At 40.7% G+C, this 26,063-nt stretch overlaps 1 protein-coding gene across 1 annotated transcript; it reads right to left on the bottom strand.

Moving 5' to 3' along the window:
* Positions 1-119: 119 nt before the first annotated feature.
* paxip1 (PAX interacting (with transcription-activation domain) protein 1) lies at positions 120-25,795 on the bottom strand. The gene is made up of 21 exons (XM_060905599.1): positions 25,595-25,795; positions 22,825-22,959; positions 22,251-22,294; positions 21,997-22,060; positions 21,780-21,890; positions 20,018-20,554; positions 16,044-16,860; positions 14,010-14,104; positions 13,795-13,887; positions 13,525-13,662; positions 13,296-13,417; positions 9,036-9,220; positions 8,509-8,552; positions 7,403-7,470; positions 5,062-5,164; positions 2,541-2,709; positions 2,159-2,259; positions 1,503-1,637; positions 1,272-1,347; positions 539-598; positions 120-347 (listed from the first exon to the last, which is right to left on the bottom strand). Exons 1-21 carry the CDS (start codon positions 25,673-25,675, stop codon positions 331-333), a joined length of 3,195 nt encoding a protein of 1,064 aa, XP_060761582.1. The 5' UTR covers positions 25,676-25,795; the 3' UTR covers positions 120-330.
* Between the last annotated feature and the right edge of the window lie 268 nt (positions 25,796-26,063).

Below are 26,063 nucleotides of genomic sequence, written 5' to 3'. Positions count from 1 at the left end.
CACCTATATTACACAGCAATTACATAAAATGAGTTTGGTTTCGGCGACAATAACGAGACTTTTATTCCAAAAAGCGAGACAAAAACAAACCAGGAAAAATGAGCCATAATTTAAAACAATTGTTAAAAAATAACAGTGATGTATTTATTTATTTATTTCACAAGTAATTTCTACAAAAAAAGACTTTTCAACCAAGTACAAAAAAAGGACGGGGGGGACAAATAGTATTGTCTTTTTTTTTTTTTACATATTTATAAAAAGGGAACCTTCAGGGTCGACCAGCAGAGAAAGTTTAGTGTTCTCTTCCCGAAGATGTTCCTCCCAAACTGATCATGTGAATTTATATGTGAGAATGTTAAGGACACTTTTGGCACTCGGAAATATTTTAAGTAGTAACCTTTTATTTTAAAATAAATAAATAAATAAAAAGGGTGGTGATACAGAGAGACAGAAGAAAATGTTGAGGATAAACACACAGATGGAGGAGGAGAACAGAAGGAGATCTCTGTGGGTTTTATTGCCCGGTAAAAAGGATATGATTGATAATCCAGAGTCTGCGTCAGCACTCCTGTGAGGATGAACTCAGCATTGTGGACGTCTAATAACACAGAAAAATGGGGGGAGAGAGAGAGAGAGAGTCAAAAGAGCTTCAAGCTGAGGGTGTGAGGATACAAAAGGTGTGAAAATTAAGCATTTTGATTTAATTCCACTCAAGTCTGCTGTTTATATCTAGAAAAAGTTTATATCCCACTGTACTACCACATCACATCTTAGACTATTTATATTATTTTATTTATATATATATATATATATATATATATATAAATAAATACATTTTTTTTCATCCTTATTTTATTTCATTTATAATGTTAAATTACTCTTGGTGGACCTTCTAACTCTGTGCTGCTGTAATATGTGAATTTCCCTCTGGGATGAATAAAATGACTGTATCTATATCTATTTACATCATTCATTTTATCATATTTAAGCATAAATTGTGAAGTGATAAATAATTAGGTAATTAAAAAGGGTTCTCCCAATTACGGATGTATTTTAAGCCGTACAAGTCTGTGTGAATACTATAACATACTATAAGTCAGGAATTAATATAAACCTGCACTAACGAGAGAGACAACACTATAGAAAATCAATCAACACCTCTGGACCAATCAGAATCCAGAATACAACAGTGCTGTGGTATAAACCCACATAACACCAGCTCCAATACTCTCCCCAAGAGCGTATTTATTTCTCCTTCCTAATGTCCTTACCGATATTCTTCAGAAAATATTCACGGCACAGATGCAGATCATTGTCGCATGAGATGAGGATGATTTCTGGCAGGTTCTGTTACAGAAAAGAACAAACATGAACACAAACAGCAACGCATCCTACACTAAGGTGTAAAAATTCAGACCTGCTTCTTTCTGAAAACTTTATTTTCATACCAAAACTCTTTCAGAAACTGTATTAAATGGTAAGAGAGGAAAAGGAGGAAGTACCTTGTTCTGCTTGTGCTCCATGATCTTACGGAAGGACGGCTGTCTGGACAGCAGTTTCCCCCCGGCGCTCTCTACGATGGCTCTCATGGTGCTGAGGCTCGGACAGATTCCCGGCGTTATGTAGAAGAATTTACCCTGAGGAGACAGAATGGACATCTTTAATACACGTACATCTCAGTCACAGCAAGTCCTCGGTGACATCCAATTACACCACACGTCAGTGCTGGAGGACAGCACAGGCCGGAAGAAAGGGAGAGAGGGGAGGGAAAGAGAGGAGAGAGAATGGAAAGATAAAGTCATGGGAGAAGAGCAGAAATAGAAGATAGGAGAGAAGAAAGGGTATGGTTGAAGGACTGAGGGGAAAAAAGGAAATGAAGATAGAAAAACATTTAGTGGGAGGGAAAAAGACAAGGAGAAAAGGAAGAAGAGAAAATTAATAAGGAGGCTAGAAGACGACGGCGATGACAGAAAATGGGGAGAATTGTGGAGTAAGGGAGAGGAAAAAGGAGAAAACAGAAGCAGCAAGGAGAAAAAGGTAAGGAGAATGGAGTGAAGAAGAAAAGATGAGAAATTGGGGAGGAAAAAGAAAGCAAGAGGAGAAATTAAGAAAAAAAAAGAAAGGGACAGTGATGATGTTATATGATGGTGTTCATCACCTTGAAGAGTGGAGCAGTATGAGCTTTCTTCAGCGACTCCTCCAGACTAAAAGAGAAGAGCACCTCAGCTTCTGCATCCCGCAGCATGTAACTCTGTTCATCTACACACACACACACACTTTTCAGGCAGGAGCCCTGTAATTGTATCTGACAGTTTTGGGGGATGAGGCAGGAAGGAAGAAAACAACCCCACCCCACCGTGCTGGTCCGAAAGCTGATAACAAATCTGACCTAAACACCAATCTATATAAACATAACAGAGCATTTAAAAACTGCAATAATGAAGGCAAGTATACGCATCTCATTTGCACCTTTGTATAAACCATTTCCTGTTAGATAATAAGGGAAAACGGTCTTTAAACCCTTCTCCACTCGCACTCACCCACAAATTTCTGGCATTTCCAGCTCTCTTGCAGCCACTCCGGAGTGACAATGTGTTTAACGATAGAGACGGCTGTCAGGAACTTGACCGTGCGTGTCACTTTACTGGCTACCAGATGAGTGCACTTCTGTGCGCTCTCAGCCACTTCACCACCGAGCTCGTACAATCTCTGAAACAGACAGAGGACACGTGTGTGAGAGGCTGTGTGTCATCACGAATGCTCGAGTGTCATCTCAGATCAGATATTGATTTGTCTCAGCTCTCGAGCTGCAGTTAAGACTTTATTCTGCCCTGAACATGTTCTGCAGAACAAGTCAGTGCAGGGATGTGATTTGGGGCTGGTGAAATTATCTGAAAATTTTAGCCGGGGGTCTGGGGGCCACAGGCCCCCAGCTGGTCCAGGGCAGCGCCCTGGTGGGGGGACAAAGTAATCAATGAACCAAAGTAGTCAAATTTTGAAATGCAAGGTAGAACTGATAATGTTTTATCATATGAGACAATAAAAAGGTTTTAGAAATCTCAAAATGTAAACAAAACACGTCCGGACAAAAAAAAAAAAAAAAACACGTTTTCTGTGAAATTGACTCGTATACAGAGCTGTACAGTGTTCACTCACTTGAGGATTTTCATATGCAAGAATAAAAATCACTTTTTCACTAAACAACATTCACAAAAAATGTGTTTGCTGAATCCATTCAATCCAATCAGAAGTCTGTGAAGAAGCCAATATCTCTAATATTTCTACTCATATTTCTGAAAGGCGGGGTACACCCTGGACAAGTCGCCAGGTCATCACAGGGCTGACACATAGACACAGACAACCATTCACACTCACATTCACACCTACGCTCAATTTAGAGTCACCAGTTAACCTAACCTGCATGTCTTTGGACTGTGGGGGAAACCGGAGCACCCGGAGGAAACCCACGCGGACACGGGGAGAACATGCAAACTCCACACAGAAAGGCCCTCGCCGGCCACGGGGCTCGAATCCGGACCTTCTTGCTGTGAGGCGACAGTGCTGACTGCTACACCACCGTGCTGCCCTTATTTTTTTTTTATTGCTGTAAATTTTGTTAATTATGCCTTAGATATCACGGTAATGTGTAAATAATGTAATGTATCTACATTGGTTGTAAATTTAATTAAGTTCATTTCATTCATAATTATCATACTTTTTTAAAAAAATAATTTAAAAAATAATAGATAAATAAATTTAACAACCTGGCTGATAACACACACACTGAAGGCTCAATCCCAAATCACTTCCTCCTTCTTATACAAGTGCCCTACACAGGGGGCCCCTGTAGTCTCTCTAGTGCACTCTATATGCCTTATGGAGCGGTTTGGTCTTCAGCGCAACAGATTTCCTCTTCATCAGCGCGGTGGAGCAACAGGACAGGGGGCGTTTCCAGCTGCGCAGCGCTCACTTTCACTTCGCCTGTTCGCCAGAGCAGGCAGCTGCAACACATATTTTGACTTCCTATGTAGCCAGAAGAAGCTATACATGCTCCAAAATAGGATTAAAATTATAAATAAATGGCCTTGGCAGACTTGTGTTTAAGCGGTGCGTTAAAGCTCTTGCTAGCTACATGGCTAAGTAGCAACAAGCCTGAGTGTAAAGTAACAGAACTTCACTGCTACTAGCAAGCCGTGCTAACTCAGGAGCTAACTCTGGTGTCGGGTCTGTTCCCTGAGCAAATGTTCTAGTCATTTTACACCCAAAGTGGAAATATCTCCTCCTCTCTTTCCTTTCCTCTCAGCGCGCCGGTACGTGAACTCATTCCGGGTGACCGTCAGCCAACCTCTCGCCTCCCTAAACACACAAACAAAGCCCACTAACTCGACCCAGACAACCGTGTCCTGTCAAACACACTCGGCTCTGCCACGTCGGACAAAACACACACATAAAAAGCTGAGTTTGTTCGTGACCAAACGACACACACTCACAGATAACACGCTGATGCGTAGAGGGGCCTCCAGCAAGCACGCCATCTCTCTCTCCCCCTGAGCGAGAGACGATCCGCCCCGACCTGAACAAATGTCTCACAGTATTATGTCCAACGTCTGTAGCAACCTCCTTCTCCAACCATTCCCAGCGGAACTTGTTTTTCACTATTCTGTCGATTTCTTTAACTCGATTTGCATCTTTACGCTCGATCACGGACGCTGCCATCTTTCAACTCTGTTTGAAGCGAGCTTACGTACAGCTATCTAACAAGCGCGTTCATTGGTTGTTACAGAGCGATGGGCCAATCACGTACCTCGTTTCATCTCAATGACGGAATTACTGAAAGTCGGAACGAATAGGATATGAATGCGGATATTTGAGCGAAAAATCGGAAAAAAAATTTTTTTTCAAATTTTGAGGTGAAAAAAGCGGAATTCCGCGAATTCGCGGAAAAATCACATCCCTGGTCAGTGATAAGTGCACTATCGTCCCCAGGAATCAGGAGATCAGCACCAAGAACTAGCTCAACAACAACAACAACAAAAGAGGAAAGACAGCATGTTGACTTACCTTTATGTACTGCTGAGCTTGCAGAGGTTCAAAGCCAGTGAAGAAAACATATGGGGTCGACTCTGGAGGAAGCTTTTTAGAAGGTGTGGGCAGCTCCTCTAGTCTAATGAGAGAAATAATGACTGGGTTAATTACCTCAAAAAGCCTTAGAAAAAAAGAAATTGGGGATAGCAATTGACCATAGCAGCAATGCTATAACATTGGAATCATGTATTTATATATTTCATACCACAAACACAAAAAATGTCAGAAGTTTCCTTTTATATGAAACTGTTTTCTACAGGACAAACTCCACTGCTGTAGTTCCTTCAAAATTTCTAATAACGCATTTTTAATGTATAAACCAATGCATGTTGTCCATCCATCCATCCATTATCCGTAACTGCTTATCCTGTACGTACCGGCGAGTGGCCTAGTGGTTAGTGTGCGATCGGGAGATCGCGAGTTCAACTCACGGTCGGGTCATACCAAAGACCATCATAAAAAAATGGTACCTACTGCCGTCTGGCAAGGCACGCTGCAATACAGATGTGAGTGGGGAGTCAAACTCTCGCGGTTACCAGAGGACCCGCCCCCCACTGTAACCTTAGCTATGTAATAGGCAAGAGGCCGAGGGCTACGGAAACGGAGATCAGCGCCGCCCTATGCGCCACTTGGCGTGGGAAGGACTTTGGCTTTTGGCTTATCCTGTACAGGGTCGCGGGCTGGAGCCTATCCCAGCTGACCACGGGCGAAAGGCGGGGTTCACCCTGGACAAGTCACCAAGTCATCACAGGGCTGACACAGACAACCATTCACACTCACATTCACACCTACGGCCAATTTAGAGTCACCAGTTAACCTAACCTGCATGTCTTTGGACTGTGGGGGAAACCGGAGCACCCGGAGGAAACCCACGCGGACACGGGGAGAACATGCAAACTCCACACAGAAAGGCCCTCGCTGACCACAGGGCTCGAACCTGGACCTTCTTGCTGTAGGCGACAGCGCTAACCACTACACCACCGTGCCGCCCCAGTGCATGTTGTATTATGGTAAAATAATCAACAACAGGTTGTGCCACTGTTACCACATCTAACTGGTTCGCACTTGCCCTATTGAGGTTTTTCACCCACGTGACCAAGTCATGTGATGCATCGTTAGGCTGCCATTTTGGACTTCACGGCTCAAATCAGTTTGAATGCGAGGAAGGCGACAAACGAAAAACATAAAAGAAAAAGGAGCGAGATGCAGAAAACACCTTCACTATCCAGCGATGTAGGGCATTTACAGGGCGAGCAGAGGGAGAGGTATTTGCAAAAATTGAGGTTAGCAGGCTTAGAGAACGACGTTTACCTGCTTCCACCAGGATTGTTCACTGACGTACGGAAGTACACGAAGCCCTCGTCTTTACCTGACTTCGGCCCACATGATCTGTATACCTATGTCGTTAAAAACCCATCGCCATACACAGGTATTGATCTGAAAGCGTATAAGAGTTTGGATGCCTACAAATATTTTGTGCCAGGCTGGGTAACATGCCTACATCAGCGGGTCGTCCCTGGAGCCGGTGGTCGCCACCTTATTACAGCTAAGGTTTGTTCACATTTTCATTTACTTTCGGTCCTCAGGATAAACAAAATGTTATTAAATGTCATTGAAATAACTTCTTAGTCTGTTGAGACATGGCCCGTTATAAATTTGCTGTTACCAGGCAATGACCAAGAACTGTATTATTAGGGTCGGTGTCTGTGTTGTAGCAGTGTACTAGCAGCTAGCTGTTAGCACTAGCTAATGTCAACAACATAGTAGCTAGTATTTACGTTCAGTCATTTGGATGACTGTTAAAACCTTTCAGTCTTCCTTTACTGTATTTACTAGTTTACTGTAATTATGATCCGGCAGCTATTTACACCGGATCCAGTGTAAATAGCTGCCGGAGCGCGCTCCGGCTTGCTCCCCCTCAAATTAAGCAGCGCACTCCGGCTTGCTCCCGGGAGCAAGCCGGAGCGTGCTGCTTAATTTGAGGGGGAGCAAGCCGGAGCGCGCTCCGGAACCTCGGCCGGAGCACTCCGGGAGCAAGCCGGAGCGCGCTGCTTAATTTGAGGCGGAGCAAGCCGGAGCGCGCTCCGGCAGCTATTTACACTGGATCCGGTGTCTGTAACACGTTTTTTTTCAAGCTGGTTCTCCCTTTCTGTCTGCAGCGTTAGTATGTAGCTTGACCTTCAAAATGGCGGACACCGGGGCGTCACGTGACCCTGTGACGTCAGGTGAAAAACCTCAATTGTCAACTTCTTGGTTCAAGACCACACAACCACACACACCTCAAATAAACAGAACTTAAGTATACTCGAGAACTCACTTGGGCTTCTTGGCAGGTGGCTGTGAAGTTCCCTCAGCCTGTTTCTGTTTCTGCTGCAGACGGAGGCTCTGAGCATGGAGACAAGACACTTAGACACACTCATAACACACAAAGGACTACACAGTGGTGCTGAAAAAGCCCATCATCATAATTAACAGCACCAGAGGGGGGAGAGAAAGTGATCGAGTGAGAGAGAGAGAGACAGAGAGCGTGCTTGTGGACCTTTCGAGCTGTTATAGAATCTGCACCTCACAAAGTCTGTCCCAGTACTTTACCAACAATGGTATAGGATTCTAAATTGTTCATTATACAAAATATTTAGAATTCTCTCAAGGACAAGAACATCAGATTTCTTCCAACGTTCATACGCAGATCACAGGCACAAGTGTAAGCAATGAACCTTCATAAATACCAACTGTTCATGGCTACTGAATGCATTTTATATACAGAAAGACACTCACAATTAACCATATATGGTATGTAGGGGTGATGATATGGGAAAGAAAAAAAATGACATATGCTTGAAGGCATTCCTATGAATATAATATATAGGCCAACAAAGCAGTCGAGTTGCATTAAAAATGTTAAAATTGAAGATAATTGCATTTATAGTCTACAAAAATATCTAACACTGAAAAAGAGATAGAAACATTGACTGTAAAAAAAAAAACCTCAGTACAAAATCTTAAAAAGTCAGAAAGAGATCTCTTAACATTTGCAATATATCACAGAAAGGTGTATTATGATCTAATTTATAATAATAACAACAATGTTGATATTATATCATCATATTGCCCATAAAGGGGATAAATAAGGGTATGGGTATCTCAGCTTACTTATTTTGGATCACTTTGAAAAGGTAATTCTGTATTTCTGTTCACTTGCCAAAAGGTTGAAAACACGGTGGAGAGAATCGCTGTTACTGTCGTTACATTTAGATCAACACCCTATAATGACTTATGAAGGTCATCCAATATAAAAATCCAACTGGAGCTAGATTACATCCCTCACAGGACCAATAGGTATTCTAATAAATAATACATTTTGTCCTTCACTACATTTAATACAAGTCCCAATGTCCAATTATAAAAAGAAAGTCCTCTTACCACCAATGCCTCTGGCGAGACTTTTACAGGATTTCTCCAAGCAGCTGAAGAGTGAAATAAAAAGGACATTGAGACGATCAATCAGCTAAACAAGGCATGAGAAAGCACAGGACATAAAGATCTACACAGGATTCATGACAATACAATCGGGTACTAATAGACATTAAAACGGCAAAACAGACAGACATCAAAATATTCATTTAAAATGTTGGCTTTTCTTTAGACTGTAACTGTTTTAGGTAATTTTGTAATTACAGTGAGGAAAAGTGCATGAAAGGGAGTCACTTAACCAGTTAAAAATGTAAAAAAAAAAAAAAAAAGGCAACACTAAATACAGCAATAACACCTTACTGCACATGAAAACAGATCAGGAAGGTAAGAAGTTGCCACGTCGTACCTAACTGACCATATTCTGAAAAAAAATGATGTCACTTTTTTTGTGTGTGCGCTAGCATTTTTAAGAACTTTAAACAGAAAAAAAAATCCTCCAATAATGAAGATGTGAAAATGATTTCAAGGAACCCTACCCAGCAGGTTCTGGACGAGATGCGTGTTAGGAGCGAGAGGTTCGGCCAAGTTGAACTGAGTGTATCTGCTGTGCTGGATCTGCCGTAAAGCCTCGAAATTTCCCAGCAGGATTTCACACAGCCACTGAGCGTTTACACACGGGATTCGCCACTCCTTCGCCTTCTCATACTTTAGCCCACTTGGCCTAGAAATCACACACCCACCCTGATTAGCATCACAGGTACAAGACAGATCGCTCATACCACCATAAACTATACATACAGTTACAAAAATGAGCCAGTTTTATGAAACATATATTACTGACAGCATTACAGGAGACGTGACTATGGGCTTGTATTACAGTATATAGCTTTTTACTTCCATAGTAATTTAGCAAAATATAAATAAATAAATACATACATGAAAAATCTATAAGTATATAAAAATGATATTCATTCTTAATTATTTATTGCCAAAAAACTATAATTATATACACATACATACAGACAGGCATATAGATATACAGACAGATAATACAATTAATGCAGTATAATGGCACATGTCCAGTTCATATAAGGGAATAAGGTAAAAATCATCAGAAATAATAAAACCTGATATTCAGTTCTCTCTCAGGACCTTGGATGAACAGAAATGAGAATTTTTAGTGAAGTGAGAATAATGGGCTCTGATGTGACGGGAGGGCATGAACACCAACACATTCACATCTCGTGTTTACAATTTCTAAGCAGATTTTCTCTGACGTGTCCTTGGGTAAGATACTCGGGAAAATCAAAAACACGGTTTTCTCCACAGCTTTTCACATCAGTAAAGTGATGACACGGACCCCATGTGACAATTGGATTGTGAAAGAAAAAGAAAAAAGCCAGTTTGATTATTGATTTGATTATTGATTTCAGGCCAAGTACAAAATGATATGTTAGTAACACACGTTTTATTCCTTATATCGCATCAATTCGCCAATAATTCTTGACTTATTAAAGAACGCATACTAGTTATTCGTTTGTAGTTACAGTCAATGGTGTGGAATAACCATTTACACGTTACTTCCCTGGTCTACAGCCAAAATGCTTCTGAAATAAATACAGTCAAACTTTACTAATTCTGTGTCGCTGTGAACAAAAATGAAACTTAAATTTGTTCAGTGGCTCTAGTTTTCAAGATTGGCTCTATGAATAAATCTGATTGGGTTTGGATAGCACTTACTTTTTTGGCAAAACAATGAATGATGCAATCTGAAGCTGGTATTGCATCATACATGCTATCATGTTGTTCCTAGAAGTCACTGATAATGCAATCATAAGTCAACTTACATCACTCTGCTGAACAAATTGCCCTAAATCAGCTCTAAATAAATAAATAATAAAAATTCCATACAGTGCTATGCACTCGAGATTAAGTCTTTGCTTGACGAGACACTCCATTTCATGAATACAAGAGACATGCTGCCAAAAAGCACCGAGTACACACTGAATAAGGACTAAACCTATTCAGTACTTATACATAATTGTTTTTTGCCATTTGGTTCATAATACATTTTATTTATATAAACGTTTTGCTGATTTTCTGCTGTTACATAAAGAGAACAGGTGAAATATCATGTAAACCGACCATGAACACGAGACCTAGTTTTACAATTTATACTTAAAACGTCACAATCTACACAATTTACATAAGTATAAAATGTAAAACCTTAAATATCTTGGAAGCCGTAGCCAATCGGCTGTTTTAATTGTCATATTTGAGTTCAGCACACCACATTTCATAACAAACAGCCAATTTCATCTGGGAAAACAACTCCTGAAAAATTGTTGACTGGTGTTATTATTCGAGTTAATTAATTGTGTGTTTAGCAAAAAATGTTGGTGTAATATTTAAAGGGAAAAAAAATTTACATTTGTGGTGGCACATGCTGAAGCAGGCATAGTAGAGTATTTTAATACTTTAATAGGTTTAGAAAGAGAAACATCTTGCATTGTATATATTTATGAAACCAAACAGTATTTAATATTACAGGATAATTAAAAAAAAAAAAATTCTAGTGCTCTAGTCCACTTTATGATCATGTAAACTGGTGAGCAGCACTGTTCACACACTTGCTGCATATCATATATACATCCAGAAGACTTGAAATGTTTAGTGATTTCATGCATAGTGACGTTAAGTACACTGACGAGCTCTGTCTTTATTTAAAGCTCTCCGCTGTTAGATTAGATAAAACTTTATTGATCCCTTTGGGAGGGTTCCCTCAGGGAAATTAAGATAAGGCCACACCAATTCGTTTAGTTGGTTCTTGGAATCGCTGCTTGAAGAAAATGCAAAATGAAAAAAAAAATCGAAATCGACTGCATGTTGAGGTCACATGACGTTGAAAACCAATCAAATCGCCCCTTTCACTTTAGATAAAGACTTGTGGAAGAAACATGCCTGTGGAGGGGAATCCTGCAAAGCCTGTTTGTGATTGTTAGGATATTCAGCGAACAGAAGCATAAAATCTTTGACAGGTGTGTCGAAATTCAAGAGGGGGAAAACTTTGCACAGTTGTACTCAAGATGCCGTGAGCTTGTTACCCTGCGATGTGCCAACTTGGACAACAACTCTGTGGAGGTGGGTTTGATTTATATATTTCATTGATTGATGTGAGGGGCAAACAAAAAATCATGCGAAGTATTTAGACATCAGAAGTAGCCGACTCCTGGTCAAATCTTTTTTTCTGTGCATTGTAGACGTTCAATTGACTGTAATTCAATAATCGTTTATTTAGCCTCTCTGTTTACTGGTTTGCCTGATAAAAGACGTGCAGCCAGAGCTAGCCCTTAATGCATATGGGTGGAAATAAGATAAGCAGGGATGAGAGTGGGTGGTCATCAAAAAAGCAGAAAACAAGATGGTGCCCAAAGCCAACGGGGGGGGGCTTCAAGATGCCGCCCCGGAAAATTTTGAAAAATAAGGCCTTACAAACCACTTGTCCTGCAATCTGAGCTGTAGTAGATAAAAAAAAAATATATCTGTTGTCTTTTTTATATATTTACATGAAAATATGTTTCAAATCAATAGGAGTATTGTTTGAATTCAAGATAAAATCACATTCTACATTCAAGGGTATGGTTATAATTCATGATCAACAAAAACGACAAACTAAATTCACATTAAACTTAAGTTTTATTAATTATCAAAATGTTCATATATTAAATAAAACTTTAGGGTGACTGACCTTTTCTCCCTATGTCCTCATTAGTTGCATATGATTTCTTCAAAAAGTCTTTTGAAATATTTAAGTTTTCAAAACTGTCAGCATTAATTCAGATTTACTGACTATCATATACATGTTCAATGTATTAAATCAAACGAATGCTAAGTTTATGGGATAATGTCTGTGTACACTTTCTACAATTATTTATAGTTCACAGTCACTTCTCATTTTCATTTGATCATTTCGACTTCTTCAGCTTTTTGGCCAAAGACAAGAGCTTGTCAGTCCTCTCTCTGTTTTTTTATACCAGCATTGATTTCACGTACCTTTGCTTCGTCTCGCTTGTCAATTGTATTCGGCATTTTGAGTAAAAAAGCCAATACGAAAGATAAACGTATTTTTGAAGAGCAGCGACGATGAACATGTGCAAGTTTCGATAAAATAGAACAGATGCGGGTACTTTTGTAAGAACTGTTATGATTGGCTATCATGCTCTCGCCAGCGATGTTTTGGCCAATTACATTGTAGATAACACGTATTCTACCGCAAGACTTAGCGAGACTAAAGATACCCCAACCCCCCTCAATAAATGAAAAAAAAAATCTCAACGGATTTGGCAATAATATAAAAAGGTTGAGTTTTACTCAGAAAAAGCGGAAATCCGCCGAAAAGTGGAAAAGTCTCATCCCTGGATAAGGTATTAAAAGAGCCATATGAAATGTGTAACAATAATGTATTGTCTTTGTTTTGTTTCTCTATTATGAAAGCCCTCTATTTCCACCGCTAATTTTACCATCAGAGCATTTTTTAAATTTTATTTTTATTTCGCGCGCCCGCTTCATATTTGTCCTGAAAAAATCCGAGAACCAACTAATTAAATTGGTGTGGCCTAATGTTGTCATGATTGTTGTCATGAGCTGCATCTCAAATCAAAAACCCTGACTTTACACTGCAAATTATTTACTACTTTAGAAAATCCAGAAAGCCGGTACACAAAACAGAAGTTTCAGCTTTCTGTTTCTGTTCAGGAACCCCTTGAAAATGAAAGAGTGAACGATTTAAAGCTTACTCTTTGCAGATAAGAACGGTATTGCTGCGACACAGGTATCCCGTGTAGCGAGCTCCAGCTAAGTAGGCCATAAGCTTCAAGTCCTCTCGATCGCTGTCCACAAACCCAGTGACTGAAATAATCTGGGAAGCACAATTTAAAAAAAAAAATGATAAAAACAATCATCCATCATGATATAATGCTATAAAATCATAGAGAGAGAGTAAAAGGATGGCAGTGTTGATCGTACGTGCTGCGAGCAGGGTTTGGCTCCTGGAGGGAAACTGAAGGGCAGATGTAGCGTGCGGTGAGGAGGAACCATCTTCTTCTTCTTCAGCACCGTGTTGAGCCAGTGAGCTGTAATGCAGCGCTTGCCCTCCCTTAAAGCCTGACGCAGTGTAGCACAGAGCTAATATTACTTTATCAAAAATAATGCCTTCTTGAAGTTCTTTGAGCTATAATTACAGCCTGTGAGATATCATGGCACCTTGTTAGAACACAGAGGCGCAGGTGTGCTTACCTGCAGGTACATGCTGCTGACTTGACTTTCACACAGTAAGTGAGTGCAGCGATTCAAAGCAGAGTCCACAGAGCCTCCATACGCCTGAATAATCTGCATTAAAAAAATTATAATAAAAAAATGTGGTTAGAGTAACACCTGGATTATTTTAATTACAGAATAAAGTCAGAAAACAGCTCAGGTTTAAACTGCAGGATAATGATCCGGATTCTCACCCGTTTCCACGTGGCCAGTAGCTGCTTGTCAGCCATCTGTTCCGGATAATCAGCGATAGCAAAGACGCAGCCAACCAGGAAGCCATCTTCAGGAACTGAACGGAAAGATGTTACAGTAGAATCACTAAAACAATCACAGTTCAAATTGAAAGCGTTAAATTGCTCCATGAAACAAAGATGCAAACATCAAATGCATTTTGCTTTTAAAACACTCAATAAATTACCAAATGGTTATTATAGTGCTCAGTTTATTTACAATAAATTTAAGAATTATTTTTAATAATTTTTAAAAATGAACCAAAACTTACCATTTTATAGTTTTAAAGGTTCAATAAATAGCATATTTATACTCTATAATCTTAAATAATCATTAATGTTTTCATAATCATTGATTTAATTATTTAAAAGGAGGAAATTAAAAAACTAATCTGCAAAAATTAGTTTTACAATTCAGTAAAAAAAAATTTTTAACCCAGTATCATCACCATTTAAATGACTAATTATGACTTATTTATAAATAAAATTAATAATTAAAAGGAGAAATTTTTTAATCTTTTAAAAAGGGAAGAATTTGTAACTTCTACTAAACCTATTAAATTACAAAATGCTTTTTAACCCCTTCAATGCCCTTGGACGAGTCACGTATGTCATGAAATCTTTTACCGCTGTGCCTCATGACGTACGCTACTTGTCATAAACACCTCCTTTTACATACCTTACATGGCACATTACTTTTACTTCATAGTGGCGCATATGAATTATAGTCAATGCCTAAAACATTCTGCCGTCATAAGGCACAGCGGTAAAAGATTTCATGACATACGTGACCAGTCCAAGGGCATTGAAGGGGTTAAACTTCATCAGCTGCTTCCAATTAGTCTGTTAACCCCCCCCAATTTTTTTAAATTAAAAAAAACATTTTTTATAATTAATAAATAAAATGTTTTTATTTTTAAATGTAAAAATTATGTTTTACAGTTGAACAGAACCGGTGTTCTGTTTTTATGGACAGAATTTCTAGGCGCAGCCAGGGGCCAGAAGGAATCCTGTTTGGGAACCACAGGATTTCATCTCTGCTTTTTGCGGATGATGTTGTCCTGTTGGCTTCTTCAAACCAGGACCTTCAGCATGCACTGGGGCGGTTTGCAGTCGAGTGTGAAGCGGCTGGGATGAGAATCAGCACCTCCAAGTCCGAGGCCATGGTTCTCGACCGGAAAAGGGTGGCTTGCCCTCTCCAGGTTGGTGGAGAAGTTCTGCCTCAAGTGGAGGAGTTTAAGTATCTCGGGATCTTGTTCACGAGTGAGGGAAGGATGGAGCGTGAGATCGACAGGCGGATCGGTGCAGCCTCCGCAGTGATGCGGTCGCTTTACCGGTCCGTTGTGGTGAAGAAGGAGCTGAGCCAAAAGGCGAAGCTCTCAATTTACCGGTCGATCTACGTTCCGACTCTCACCTATGGTCATGAGCTTTGGGTAATGACCGAAAGGACAAGATCGCGGATACAAGCGGCCGAAATGAGTTTCCTTCGCAGGGTGGCTGGGTGCTCCCTTAGAGATAGGGTGAGAAGCACAGTCACTCGGGAGGAGCTCGGAGTAGAGCCGCTGCTGCTCCACATCGAGAGGAATCAGCTGAGGTGGCTCGGGCATCTTTTTCGGATGCCTCCTGGACGCCTCCCTGGGGAGGTGTTCCAGGCATGTCCCCCCGGGAGGAGGCCCCGGGGAAGACCCAGGACACGCTGGAGGGACTGTCTCTCAGCTGGCCTGGGAACGCCTCGGTGTTCTTCCCGAGGAGCTGGCCGAGGTGTCTGGGGAAAGGGAAGTTTGGGCTTCCCTGCTTAGACTGCTGCCTCCGCGACCCGGTCCCGGATAAAGCGGAAGAAGACGAGACGAGAGATGTTTTACAGTTTTAACAGTTTTGAAGCAATTTTTGTGCTTCTTCAGAAAATAAATAAATAAGCAAACAAACACCTTAATTTTTCACAGTATGAGTATTATATCGTTATATTTTGCCTGTGTGTATCCTCACTGCTGTACTTACTCTCCTGTCCTGATTCATGGCCCAGCAGTTGATGCGGCTGCACAAGCTGCAGAGGTGTCGGTGTCTGATGCTGCAGAGTCTGCGCATTCTGCATATGTTGCTGCTGCTGTTGCAGGTGTTGCTGCTGTTGCTGCAGGTGTTGCATGTGCTGTTGCTGCTGTTGAAGGAAATGCTGCTGCTGCTGTTGTTGCAAATGTTGCTGGTGCATCTGCTGCTGATTTTGCTGCTGCTGTTGCTGCAGTTGCAGCTGGAGCCTGTGTTGCTGCTGCAGCAACTGCTGCTGTATTACATGTTGCTGTTGTAAGGGTGGTCGGAGAAGCTGCTGTTGCTGCTGCGGTGGTCGCAGTTGCTGCTGCTGCTGCAGGAAACCGTGCTGCTGTTGCTGATGCTGCTGCTGCTGCTGGGAGTACATCTGCTGATGCATCTGCTGCGTGAGGAACTGATGCGGCTGTTGCGGCATTTGAGGAAACCCTGCCTGCTGCTGCTGAGGATGATGTATTTGCATGCCCTGCGACTGCAGGTGCATCATGGGGTGCTGCTGGAGCATCTGCTGCGCATGTTGTTGTTGCTGCTGCTGTTGCTGAGGAGGCATCGGGTGTGCTTGCTGCTGCTGCTGCTGTTGTTGTTGTTGTTGTTGCTGCTGCTGCTGCAACTGTTGTTGCTGGTGCTGGAGTAACTGCTGCTGCACTTCAGGAGCGAGTTGTGGTGCTGCGTGCTGTGGAGGTTTTGCGGAGTTGAACAGAAGCTGATTCGGGACACCGGGTTGGTTCTGATTCCCCTGCGGTTCTACACTTTTAGAAGTCAGACTTTGGAGAATCTTAAAAATAATAATAAAAATAATAATAATAATAATTACTAAACATGACTAATGAGGAAATCAGTTTCCTCCAATCAGAATCCAGAATTCAACAGTGCTGTGATTTAATTACCGTAAAATACCAAATAATAGCCGAGTTCCAATTAATTGCTGAGTTCCCTTTAACGGCCGGGTGTATGCGTGTGTTGTGACAAATAAAGGCCGGTTCCGAATACTCGCCGGGGTCTAAAAAAAAAAAAAAACGTCCGAACGTTCTATCTAGAATCTTGAGGCCCAGCACTTTTCTGGTTTTCTGGTGTTTAAACGATTTTGCATTGCATAGTTTTCTACCGAAACAATATGAATGAATGAATGAATGAATGAATGAAAAATGAAATTATTTCTATAATACTGTTTACAACATTTTGTTACGTGATAATAAACATGCCATTTCAATGTTATAATCTTGGTCTACCGTAATATTTCTTGAGGAATGCAACTCCGTAACTTTTGACAGATGTCTTAGCCAATTACGTTTGACATGGGTGTGTGGGATATCACTTACATCATCGAATGAGGAATACCCCTTTGGGTATACCCAACGAAAGCCAGCGTGTGTGGTAGGGTTGGGCGGTATTACGGTAAGAAGGTATCCCGAGGTATCCAAAAGTACCAACGGTATCGGTCTCATTACCGTCATTTTAAAAAAATATATAATATCTAAATAAATATGGAGTACATGAGGTCATAATATAAAATAATAAATTGAAGATCATCCCGAATAACTGTGTGATCGTATTTTCACTAATTCTATCAATTTCCTAAAGAAGTTCTCATCGCGTGCAGGGTTGTTTATGTCGTTACCATGGCAACCCTGCGTGACATTTTGGAGTCTGACAGAAAGCTTCGCAAGAGACTGAGCCCGGGGGTGTCATGGTTCAGATGGCTAAGGCACCGTACTATAAATCCGGGGACCCGGGTTCGATTCCGACCCGAGGTTATTTCCCGATCCCGTCTCTCTCTCCCCCGCTCGTTTCCTGTCTCTCTATACTGTCCTATCTAAAAAAAAAAAAGAGACTGAGACCGCGGTTGAAAGATGGCAAGTCAAGATAACGAGTTAGTGGCAAAAAAAAAATACAACATCGGCAGTGTGGCAGTATTTTGGTTTCAAACCAAACGAAAAATCTAATATGTCCCCTAAGGCACACCATAGCCTGGGGTACTCCACTTCCACGAGATCTCTCCAATGAGTTGTGTTTTGAGTAGGTTACATGAGTAACAACAAGGTAAAATAACATAACGTATGACATTTGGGATGTGGGTAATAAACGTTTGAAATGTCATCTACTGAAGAAACGGAAGAAAACATCGTAGCGTAAACTGTTAGGTTTCTGGTGGGAATTAGCAATGCGCTTGCTATCTTTGTTGGGTGTGTTAAACCGTATGGATTTAAGTGGAATAATTGTAAGGAGTTATGTGATCAAGACAACGTTTTAAGCAAGGTAAGGCCATTTGATTATTAATTTCCCCGCCATGGCATGACGTGGGCCCATATGATTTTGCCTTGTGCAGCTATCACGCATTTGAATTAGGTTCGCCTCATTTGCGCTGAAGAATATGGTTTATCGCGCAGTCTAAACGGACTTGGGTGTTGGTTGATTCTTTTTCTTTTCTTTTTTTATTTCCCATGCTTGAAAGGGTATGATCCTGCTCATCGTGTACTTTTTTTGATGGAGTAAGTGAAATAGTGCTGCAAATGGCGTTTCAACGCAGACGTGTGTAAACGACAGTTGAATGCTATTTTCAAGATGAAGGAAGAGTTGCGTGATGCTTTGAAATATCTCTTAATCCATTCATCAATGCACAAAATTCGCTTTGCTGCTTAATCCATACCACAATGCACACAATTCGCTATGCTGCTTTTAAATAGTACATTTGAGGCATAGGCGCACGTTACACAGTAGGCCGAAACAAAATATTATTTTTTTCTCGGTAATACCGTATACCCCGGGAAAACACAGAGACAGTTTAAAGGTATCAAAATTTGGATACCGCCCAACCCTAGTGTGTGGTGACATTGAGGACTGCGGGTTTCCAAGGTTGGACTGCTGCTTCTGTTAAACAACCTAAATTGCCGAATGCATGCGTCAAAGCACACACTGAGTTTTATTAAAGACCTTATACCATTTCACTTGCCCTTACCCATTCGGATCTGGAAGACGCTTTACAAAAAAGGTGAGAGCGTTCTAACATGCATTTCAGTCTGCTCGCGGCCAATCTAATCCAAGGGGCCTTTTCAACAAGTAATCTGTCGTGCAAGTTGGGCAGAAGCACGCGTCAGGCAGGCAACATGTAGGCCTACAAGTCAGTAACCTATTCAACTAACTTTCATCCGAACTTTAAGTTTTCTACGGGGTCGAGCCACCGTACCAACTCACTCGGGGAATAGGCTCATATCCGCCAAATAGGGAAACGTCTTGGAGAGAAACGTGAGAATGCAAGATGACAGTATGTAGCCACTGCAGGTCACTTATTTTTCAGCATAAGAAAAAACCCTTTGGTTTGACACTTCGCACCCTAATTATGTTGCTTCAACGTCGCGCCCTCCATGCAATTTCAGATTGACAGACATCGCGAAGCGCAAAGGGTGGAGGCTGCATGGGTGAGGGTGATAGCAAGTGACCATAACTTTGCAGAGTAATTAAATCACAGTGCTGCGCACAGACAATGGTGTGGTTTCTTGATTATTTTGTAAAGCATGCGCTTAACTAGTCATTAACAGGAAAAGGTGTGTGATTTATCCTTTATCCACCCCGACTGTGCCATGCGAAGATGCATTCTGCGTCTTCAAAATTCCCCGAAGTTGGCACCGTGCTATCTGTAATCTAACTCTAAACAAACCAAGTTATACTGGTTAAAAGTAGGCCTATCTGAGAATGATTTTTTCCCCGTTTTGAGGTAGATTTTGGGGAAGGTGTTTGTGAAGAAGGAATTAATCGCCTGTTCCAAATAGCCGCCTAGTCTCTAATACGCGCCGGGTCTCTTACGTGATTGAGACAAATAATAGCCTGGGCTATTATTTGGTATTTTACGGTATCTAATTTTAAATCATCCATTTTGGAAAATACATAAAAATCACTTTACAAACTTTAAAATATCACCATACAAACTGTCTTACGTGTGCAACGTTGGGCGGCCGTGGGAGCTGCTGCTGCTGCTCTGTGCCCTTATTGATGGTCCGCAATGGGCGTTGGCCAGAATTCCACCCACCAATCACCTCTGGACGCTCCGCCCCCTGGTTGTTACCCGGCACAGGAGGGACACTGTCACACAGGTTAATGAGCGCCGTGTCTTTACTCCGTGGGAGGCGGGGCTTTGACAGCGTCCAGTTCAGGTTGAGTTCTTCTTTGTCCGATTCGTCGGAGTCATCAAACATGACCTCAGCTTTGGGCGAGGGTGAGCGTGGACGCCTGGAAGGTGACGCGCCTCGCGAGGAGGCAGGGCTAGAGCGTTTGCTGCCTTCAGAACGTGAACTACGCTCATTTTCATCCTCGCTGACCTCATCTTCCTCCTCTTCTTCCTCTTCCTCGTAGTAGGTGAGCCGCGGGTGGTAAAGCGCTTCATCCTTCCTGCTCTTGTCTTTAACTGAGTCGGTGATCCACTCTGGGGTGACGATTTTAATCCCACTGTGCCTCAGTGCACACTCGTATTTTGCCTGGGAACAAACCAATACATTTAAAATGCATCACATCACAACATCTATTACTCAGCAATCCAGAGATTTAAAAAAAAAAAAATTAAACAAGGGATCGTACAGGGTTTTCAACATAATGGAAGCTAATTATTTTTTCTCCAACTCTAAGCAATAAACAACATTAAAAGTTGGCTCAGATTAGTCAATTTTTTTCCAAGATTAGTTCTCTAACGGTTAAGACGACAGGTCAGACGTTTGAATGATTTTTTTTAAACACCTTGAACCCACCCGTCCATTCCTGGCCATGTTCACAAAGCTTCAGTTGCAGGATCTACAGTGACCTGTGTCTATAAAATGACTAACAGGAGGCCCATCCGAACACAAACAAGCATTCCAGACATTCCAGTACATCTGTCCTGAAGTTATAGCTTAAACCATTATATCATCATGTTTTATATATTTTGCAGGTGATTGTAAAACACTTAGAACATATTTGTATAGGCGCTAAATAAATTGCATATTATTATTATTTATACAAGCAAGAAATGTTTAAATAATTACCAACTCATTTTATTTAATGAAGAAGAAACTTGTTTAATGGGTTTAAGCTTAGCAAATTTTCAGGGTGAAAGTTAACCTGCAAAATTAGCAGACAGGTGAAGCAATCTGCCTTTTTTCTGGCATTTTGTTCCTATTGCTCCTACACACTCCTCAACCAACTTTTTAGGGTGAAACAGGTATGAAAGCACACTTAAATAAATGAATAAGTACGTAACTGTGTAAGCTCCCACAGTGTAAATGGTGAGCTCGTGTTTTATTGCAGAACAGTCGGTCAAAAACAGATATAACTTTAGCTAAAAGAAAAACCTGTAACTGATTAATTTGTGTAAAAATTGTGACAGTGGGTTTGGGTGGGATTTTCTCATCAGCAGAGTGAATAAATGTTCCAGCAGATATCGGCGTGAAGGAGGACGGCCCTAAAGATGTAGGCCAATAAACTGAGCTTTAAAACAAGTAAATCCACCAGAAGCGTAAAGGTAACACACACACCCACACACGTCACAGACGTCTGGCTGTTAAACGCAACCCAACGACACCGTTCAAACACAGTCTAAACACAATCTCCAGCCATAAAAGAGCGAGACAAGGCACTACGTTCAGCTTTCAAAGGACAAGTAAAATCTAAATGCAAATCAAAGGCGCCAGTTAAAAACTACAGAAGGGGGAAAGAAACAGAGCTATTTACCCCCTTGGGTTCAGGAACCACCAGATGTGTACACTTCTTATTGAAATTCAGCTGACAGTCTCCTCCGTAAAACGTAATAAAGGCCCAAAGGGTGCTGAGATCTTCTGTCAGCTGTACAAGAGACAGAGAGAGAGAAAGATATACACAGACCAAGACACAGCAAGAAAAAAGACTGGGAGGTATTTTTGATGACTGGAAAAAAACAAAGAAATCTTACATGAGGTAAACACACCCGCACACCAAAGAACAACTGCCCCGACTCAGGAGAAAAGCCTGTAACACTGATTAATGGCTGGTCAAGGGAGCAATAAATGATCCGTACGCACACTGATAATCAATTATATCTCATGAGGAAGCATTCAAAATACTGGACTGGCACAGAACTACATAGATGTGTACATTTATAATCACATACAAATTCATAGAAAAATGTATTTATTATGAACACTCGCAGAAATTTCTGAAGGATACGGAAGCAGGTCTCCACATCTGACTGACAGGATCACCCATGTGGGCTGAGGAAAAAAAAAATAACAATGATGATATACATCAGAGGAAGGTTAATACAACATTTCTAAAAAAAAAAAACCCCACAGGAAAACATCAGGACTAATGTTTATTAAGTTTCCAAAACATCAACAAAATACACATGCAAAATAATAATAATTATATCACACTACATATTTACACATCACTTTTGACACTCCCTTAAAGGAGAATGAATGACACATCACAGTTTGATTTACACCTGTAACACCCCATTACAATTTTTTTAAATTTAAAAAAATAAAAATAATTTTCAAAAAATACCATCACAGTAAAGCTACAACAGAAATTTAAAAAAGGTACAAAAGTAAAACAATTCCCAAAGGGTTTTAGTTTAAGGACACCCTCCACCACCAAAAATATTAATTAAATAAAATAAAACAAGTGCACTGTGTAATATTTACAGATCTGCTATTCACTACCATCAAAGATCAAACCCTGCTATGATTATTATTTAATTATTACAGAATTATGAGTGTGAGGCACTTGTGATGTTTACCTTTACTACAGGCAAGAAGAAGACCTCACGCGCCTCACTGACTTCAGCGTTGTCTCCATCCTCTGTGATGATGTGTGTGGCGAGGGCGATGTAGGACACTTCCTTTCCTTTCCCTGACTTTAGCAGCTGCACCACCTGAAATCACACCAACAGATCATACAGAGTTGAGCTGATTAAAGCCCCCATGCTTGTTTTTTTTTAAAGATTATTCCTCATCACATTGTACCAAATATCAATCACCTCTCAGCCTGTTTTCATGTCACATTATACAGTGAAGTTCTTCCAAAGACAGACCTGAGATTAAAGAACGCAACTGTGAATGTATGTTCTACTTACATCAAGAATCATCCAGGAAATCAGATCGTATAGAAAAACAAGCTGGTGTAAACACAAACATGAGCCAAACCGAGCTTGAGGTACTCAGGAGATTCCTTTCTGTACATCAGTACACTTTATGTTTTGTCATCTACAACCCTGTTTCCAAAAAAGTTGGGACGCTGCGTAAAATGCAAATAAAACCAGAATGCGATGATTTGCAAATCATGGAAACTCTATATTTCATTAAAAGTTGTACAAAGTCAAGTCAAAATCTTATTATTTGAAAACCGTGTTCATTTTTAATTTAGTTCCAGCAACACATTTAAAAAAAGTTGGGATGGGGCAAAAAAGAATGAAAAAGTTATGTATTGTTTAAAAAAAAAAACTAATTTGGTTAGTCGGCAACAGGTCAGTAAGATGACTGGGTATAAAAAGAGCATCCCAGAGAGGCAGAGTCTCTGAGAAGTAAAGATGGGGAGGGATTCACCGCTCTGTGAAAGACTGCGTGGGCAAACAGTGCAACAATTTAAGAATTTGTGGATCACATAATCTATGGTCCATCATATCATGAAAAGATTCAGAGAGTCTGGAGAAATCTCTGTATGCAAAAGACAAGGCTGAAAACTGACATTGGATGGCTGTGATCTTCAGGCCCTCAGGAGACACTGCATTAAAAGCAGACATGTGTCTGTAGTGGAAATCACTGTATGGGCTCAGGAACACTTCAGAAAACCATCGTCTGTGAAAACACTTCATTACTGCATCCACAAATGCAAGTTAAAACCAGATATAAACAATATCCAGAAACCCCGCCCCCTCCTCTGGGCCCGAACTCTTTTACGATGGACTGAGGCGAAGTGGAAAACCATCCCGAGGTCTGACGAATCAAAAGTAGAAATTCTTTTTAGAAGTCATGGACACCACGTCCTCCAGGCTAAAGAGGAGAGGGACCATCCGGCTTGTTATCAGTGCACAGTTCAAAAGCAGCATCTGTGATGGTATGAGGGGGCGTTAGTGCACATGACATGGGTAGCTTGTACATCTGGGAAGGCATCATTAATGCTGAATGATATAAACACGTTTCAGAGCAATATGCTGCCATCCAGACAAAATCTTTTTCAGGGAAGGCCTTCCTTCTTTCAGCAAGACAACGCCAAACCGCTTTCTGCAAGGCTCCGTAGTAAAAGAGTCTGGGTGTTAAACTGGCCTGCCTGCAGTCCAGATCTATCTCTCATTAGAAAGTGCAAAATACAACAAAGGAGACCCTGAACTGTTGAGCAACTGAAATTGTACTATATCAGGCGAGAATGGGACAACATTTCTTTCAAAACTACAGCAATTGGTCTCCTCAGTTCCCAAACATTTACAGAAAGTTGTTAAAAGTAGAGGTTATGTTCCAACTGTTTTGAAACTTGTTGCTGCCGTTAAATTCAAAAAGAGCATATATTTTTCAAAAAACAATAAGATTTCTCAGTTTCAACATTTGATAAGTTATCTTTGTACTACTTTCAATGAAACATAAGAGGTCCGTGATTTGCAAATCTGCCTTTATTTACGTTTTATCCAGTGCCCAAACTTTTCTGGAGTTGGGGTTGTGTATTCGTAGCTGTGGCGTGAGCGTGGTGTCCTCTGATCGGTGACTAGAACTTTATCTTGCGTATCAGAACTTGTGTGAAGACAGAACTTTGTCTTCGTCCGTTTTGTCATTTGCCGATGATGTTTTTTTTTTTTTAATGGATTTTTGTGATTTAAGGACTAAATCAATCACAGTTGATACCGGTTTCTAAAACGATCAGTATCGGATCAAAAAAATCGAGTCGTATCGTAAATTGATGTAGATGTTATTCTGCTGTAAAAATCGTAGCAATATATTAACCATATAATTAAAGTGGAGTTTCAGTCAACATGCATGGTGTTAAAAATAAACTAATTTAGACTCTGCCTCAGGGACTTACTGAAGGGTTTCATGACTTAAAAACTTTTTCAAATCTTAAATCAGATTGAAATCTTGTTTATTTAAATGGATTTCAGAGCCAAACTTTGAGCCCTCAGTAGAGTTTCAGCTGTTAGCCTGTTAGCCAGCTAGTGTTCCTGCTAACAGCTCTGGGTTTAATAACAAGCAAACTGTAATGCTAATATCTGATAGTAATATAAGCCTTATTAATACATCTAACAAGAACTGACATTTATTTACTAGCAGACAAGCTAACTAACACGGCTTACTATCCATTACAGGTAGCTGGCTAGTTAGCGTTAGCTTTGTGTCTCAGCTTCCATAAATCCCACTTTATCTCTTCACTCTATTAGCATCACTCAGGAGCTGAACTGAAATTAGCGCGCGCTGGAACACTGATGTTAAATCTGTATATTTATCAGGCTAAGTCAGGCTTCTTTAGCACAACGAGCTAGCACTGCTAACATGCTAACACTGACAGAAAATATACAACTTCACCTTTTGGTCAATATCCCCGACGACATAAAACTTCACGTCCTTAAAAAGCTCTTCAGGGACTTTCAATTCTTCTTCCAACATTATTATTTTTTTAATAAATAACACAAAACTTCTGCATTTACTTATAGCAATAATAGAGGAAACATTATTGAGTCTCCTGAACAGCTTTGCGACTGAACAGAGGTGACTGGTCGCATCACTTGTTTTCCTACCCGTATTCCAGGGTCTATGCTAGGATTGCGTAGTTGGGACAAAAACCTGTGCAATGATTGGCTAATACAGCTGTAGGTCAGCCGGTCTATTTTTTTAGTAGCCAATCCGATTATAGGAGGTGGGATCTGTCGGAATACGGATGGGTGAAAAATTTATCTGAAGCGCCAAAGAGGATTCGGCGAGAGGACGATATACAAACCCCGTACTCGGGGGGAAGGAGTGCACCATTGTGCTTATATTACAAATTGAACTTGTG

Source organism: Neoarius graeffei, chromosome 23 (assembly GCF_027579695.1).
Source record: "Neoarius graeffei isolate fNeoGra1 chromosome 23, fNeoGra1.pri, whole genome shotgun sequence".
NCBI lineage: Eukaryota > Metazoa > Chordata > Actinopteri > Siluriformes > Ariidae > Neoarius > Neoarius graeffei.
The sequence above is the reverse complement of the archived record's forward strand: the minus strand, read 5'-3'. Positions and strand labels throughout refer to the sequence as shown.

Excerpts from the sequence above, each read along its gene's own strand:
- paxip1 (XM_060905599.1), bottom strand. The coding sequence starts at position 25,675 with ATGTTGGAAGAAGAATTGAAAGTCCCTGAAGAGCTTTTTAAGGACGTG. Across the intron at positions 13,663-13,794 it reads TCAGCAGCATGTACCTGCAG|GCTTTAAGGGAGGGCAAGCG; the intron begins GTAAGCACACCT and ends ACACTGCGTCAG. Across the intron at positions 8,553-9,035 it reads TCTCGTCCAGAACCTGCTGG|CTGCTTGGAGAAATCCTGTA; the intron begins GTAGGGTTCCTT and ends TTCACTCTTCAG.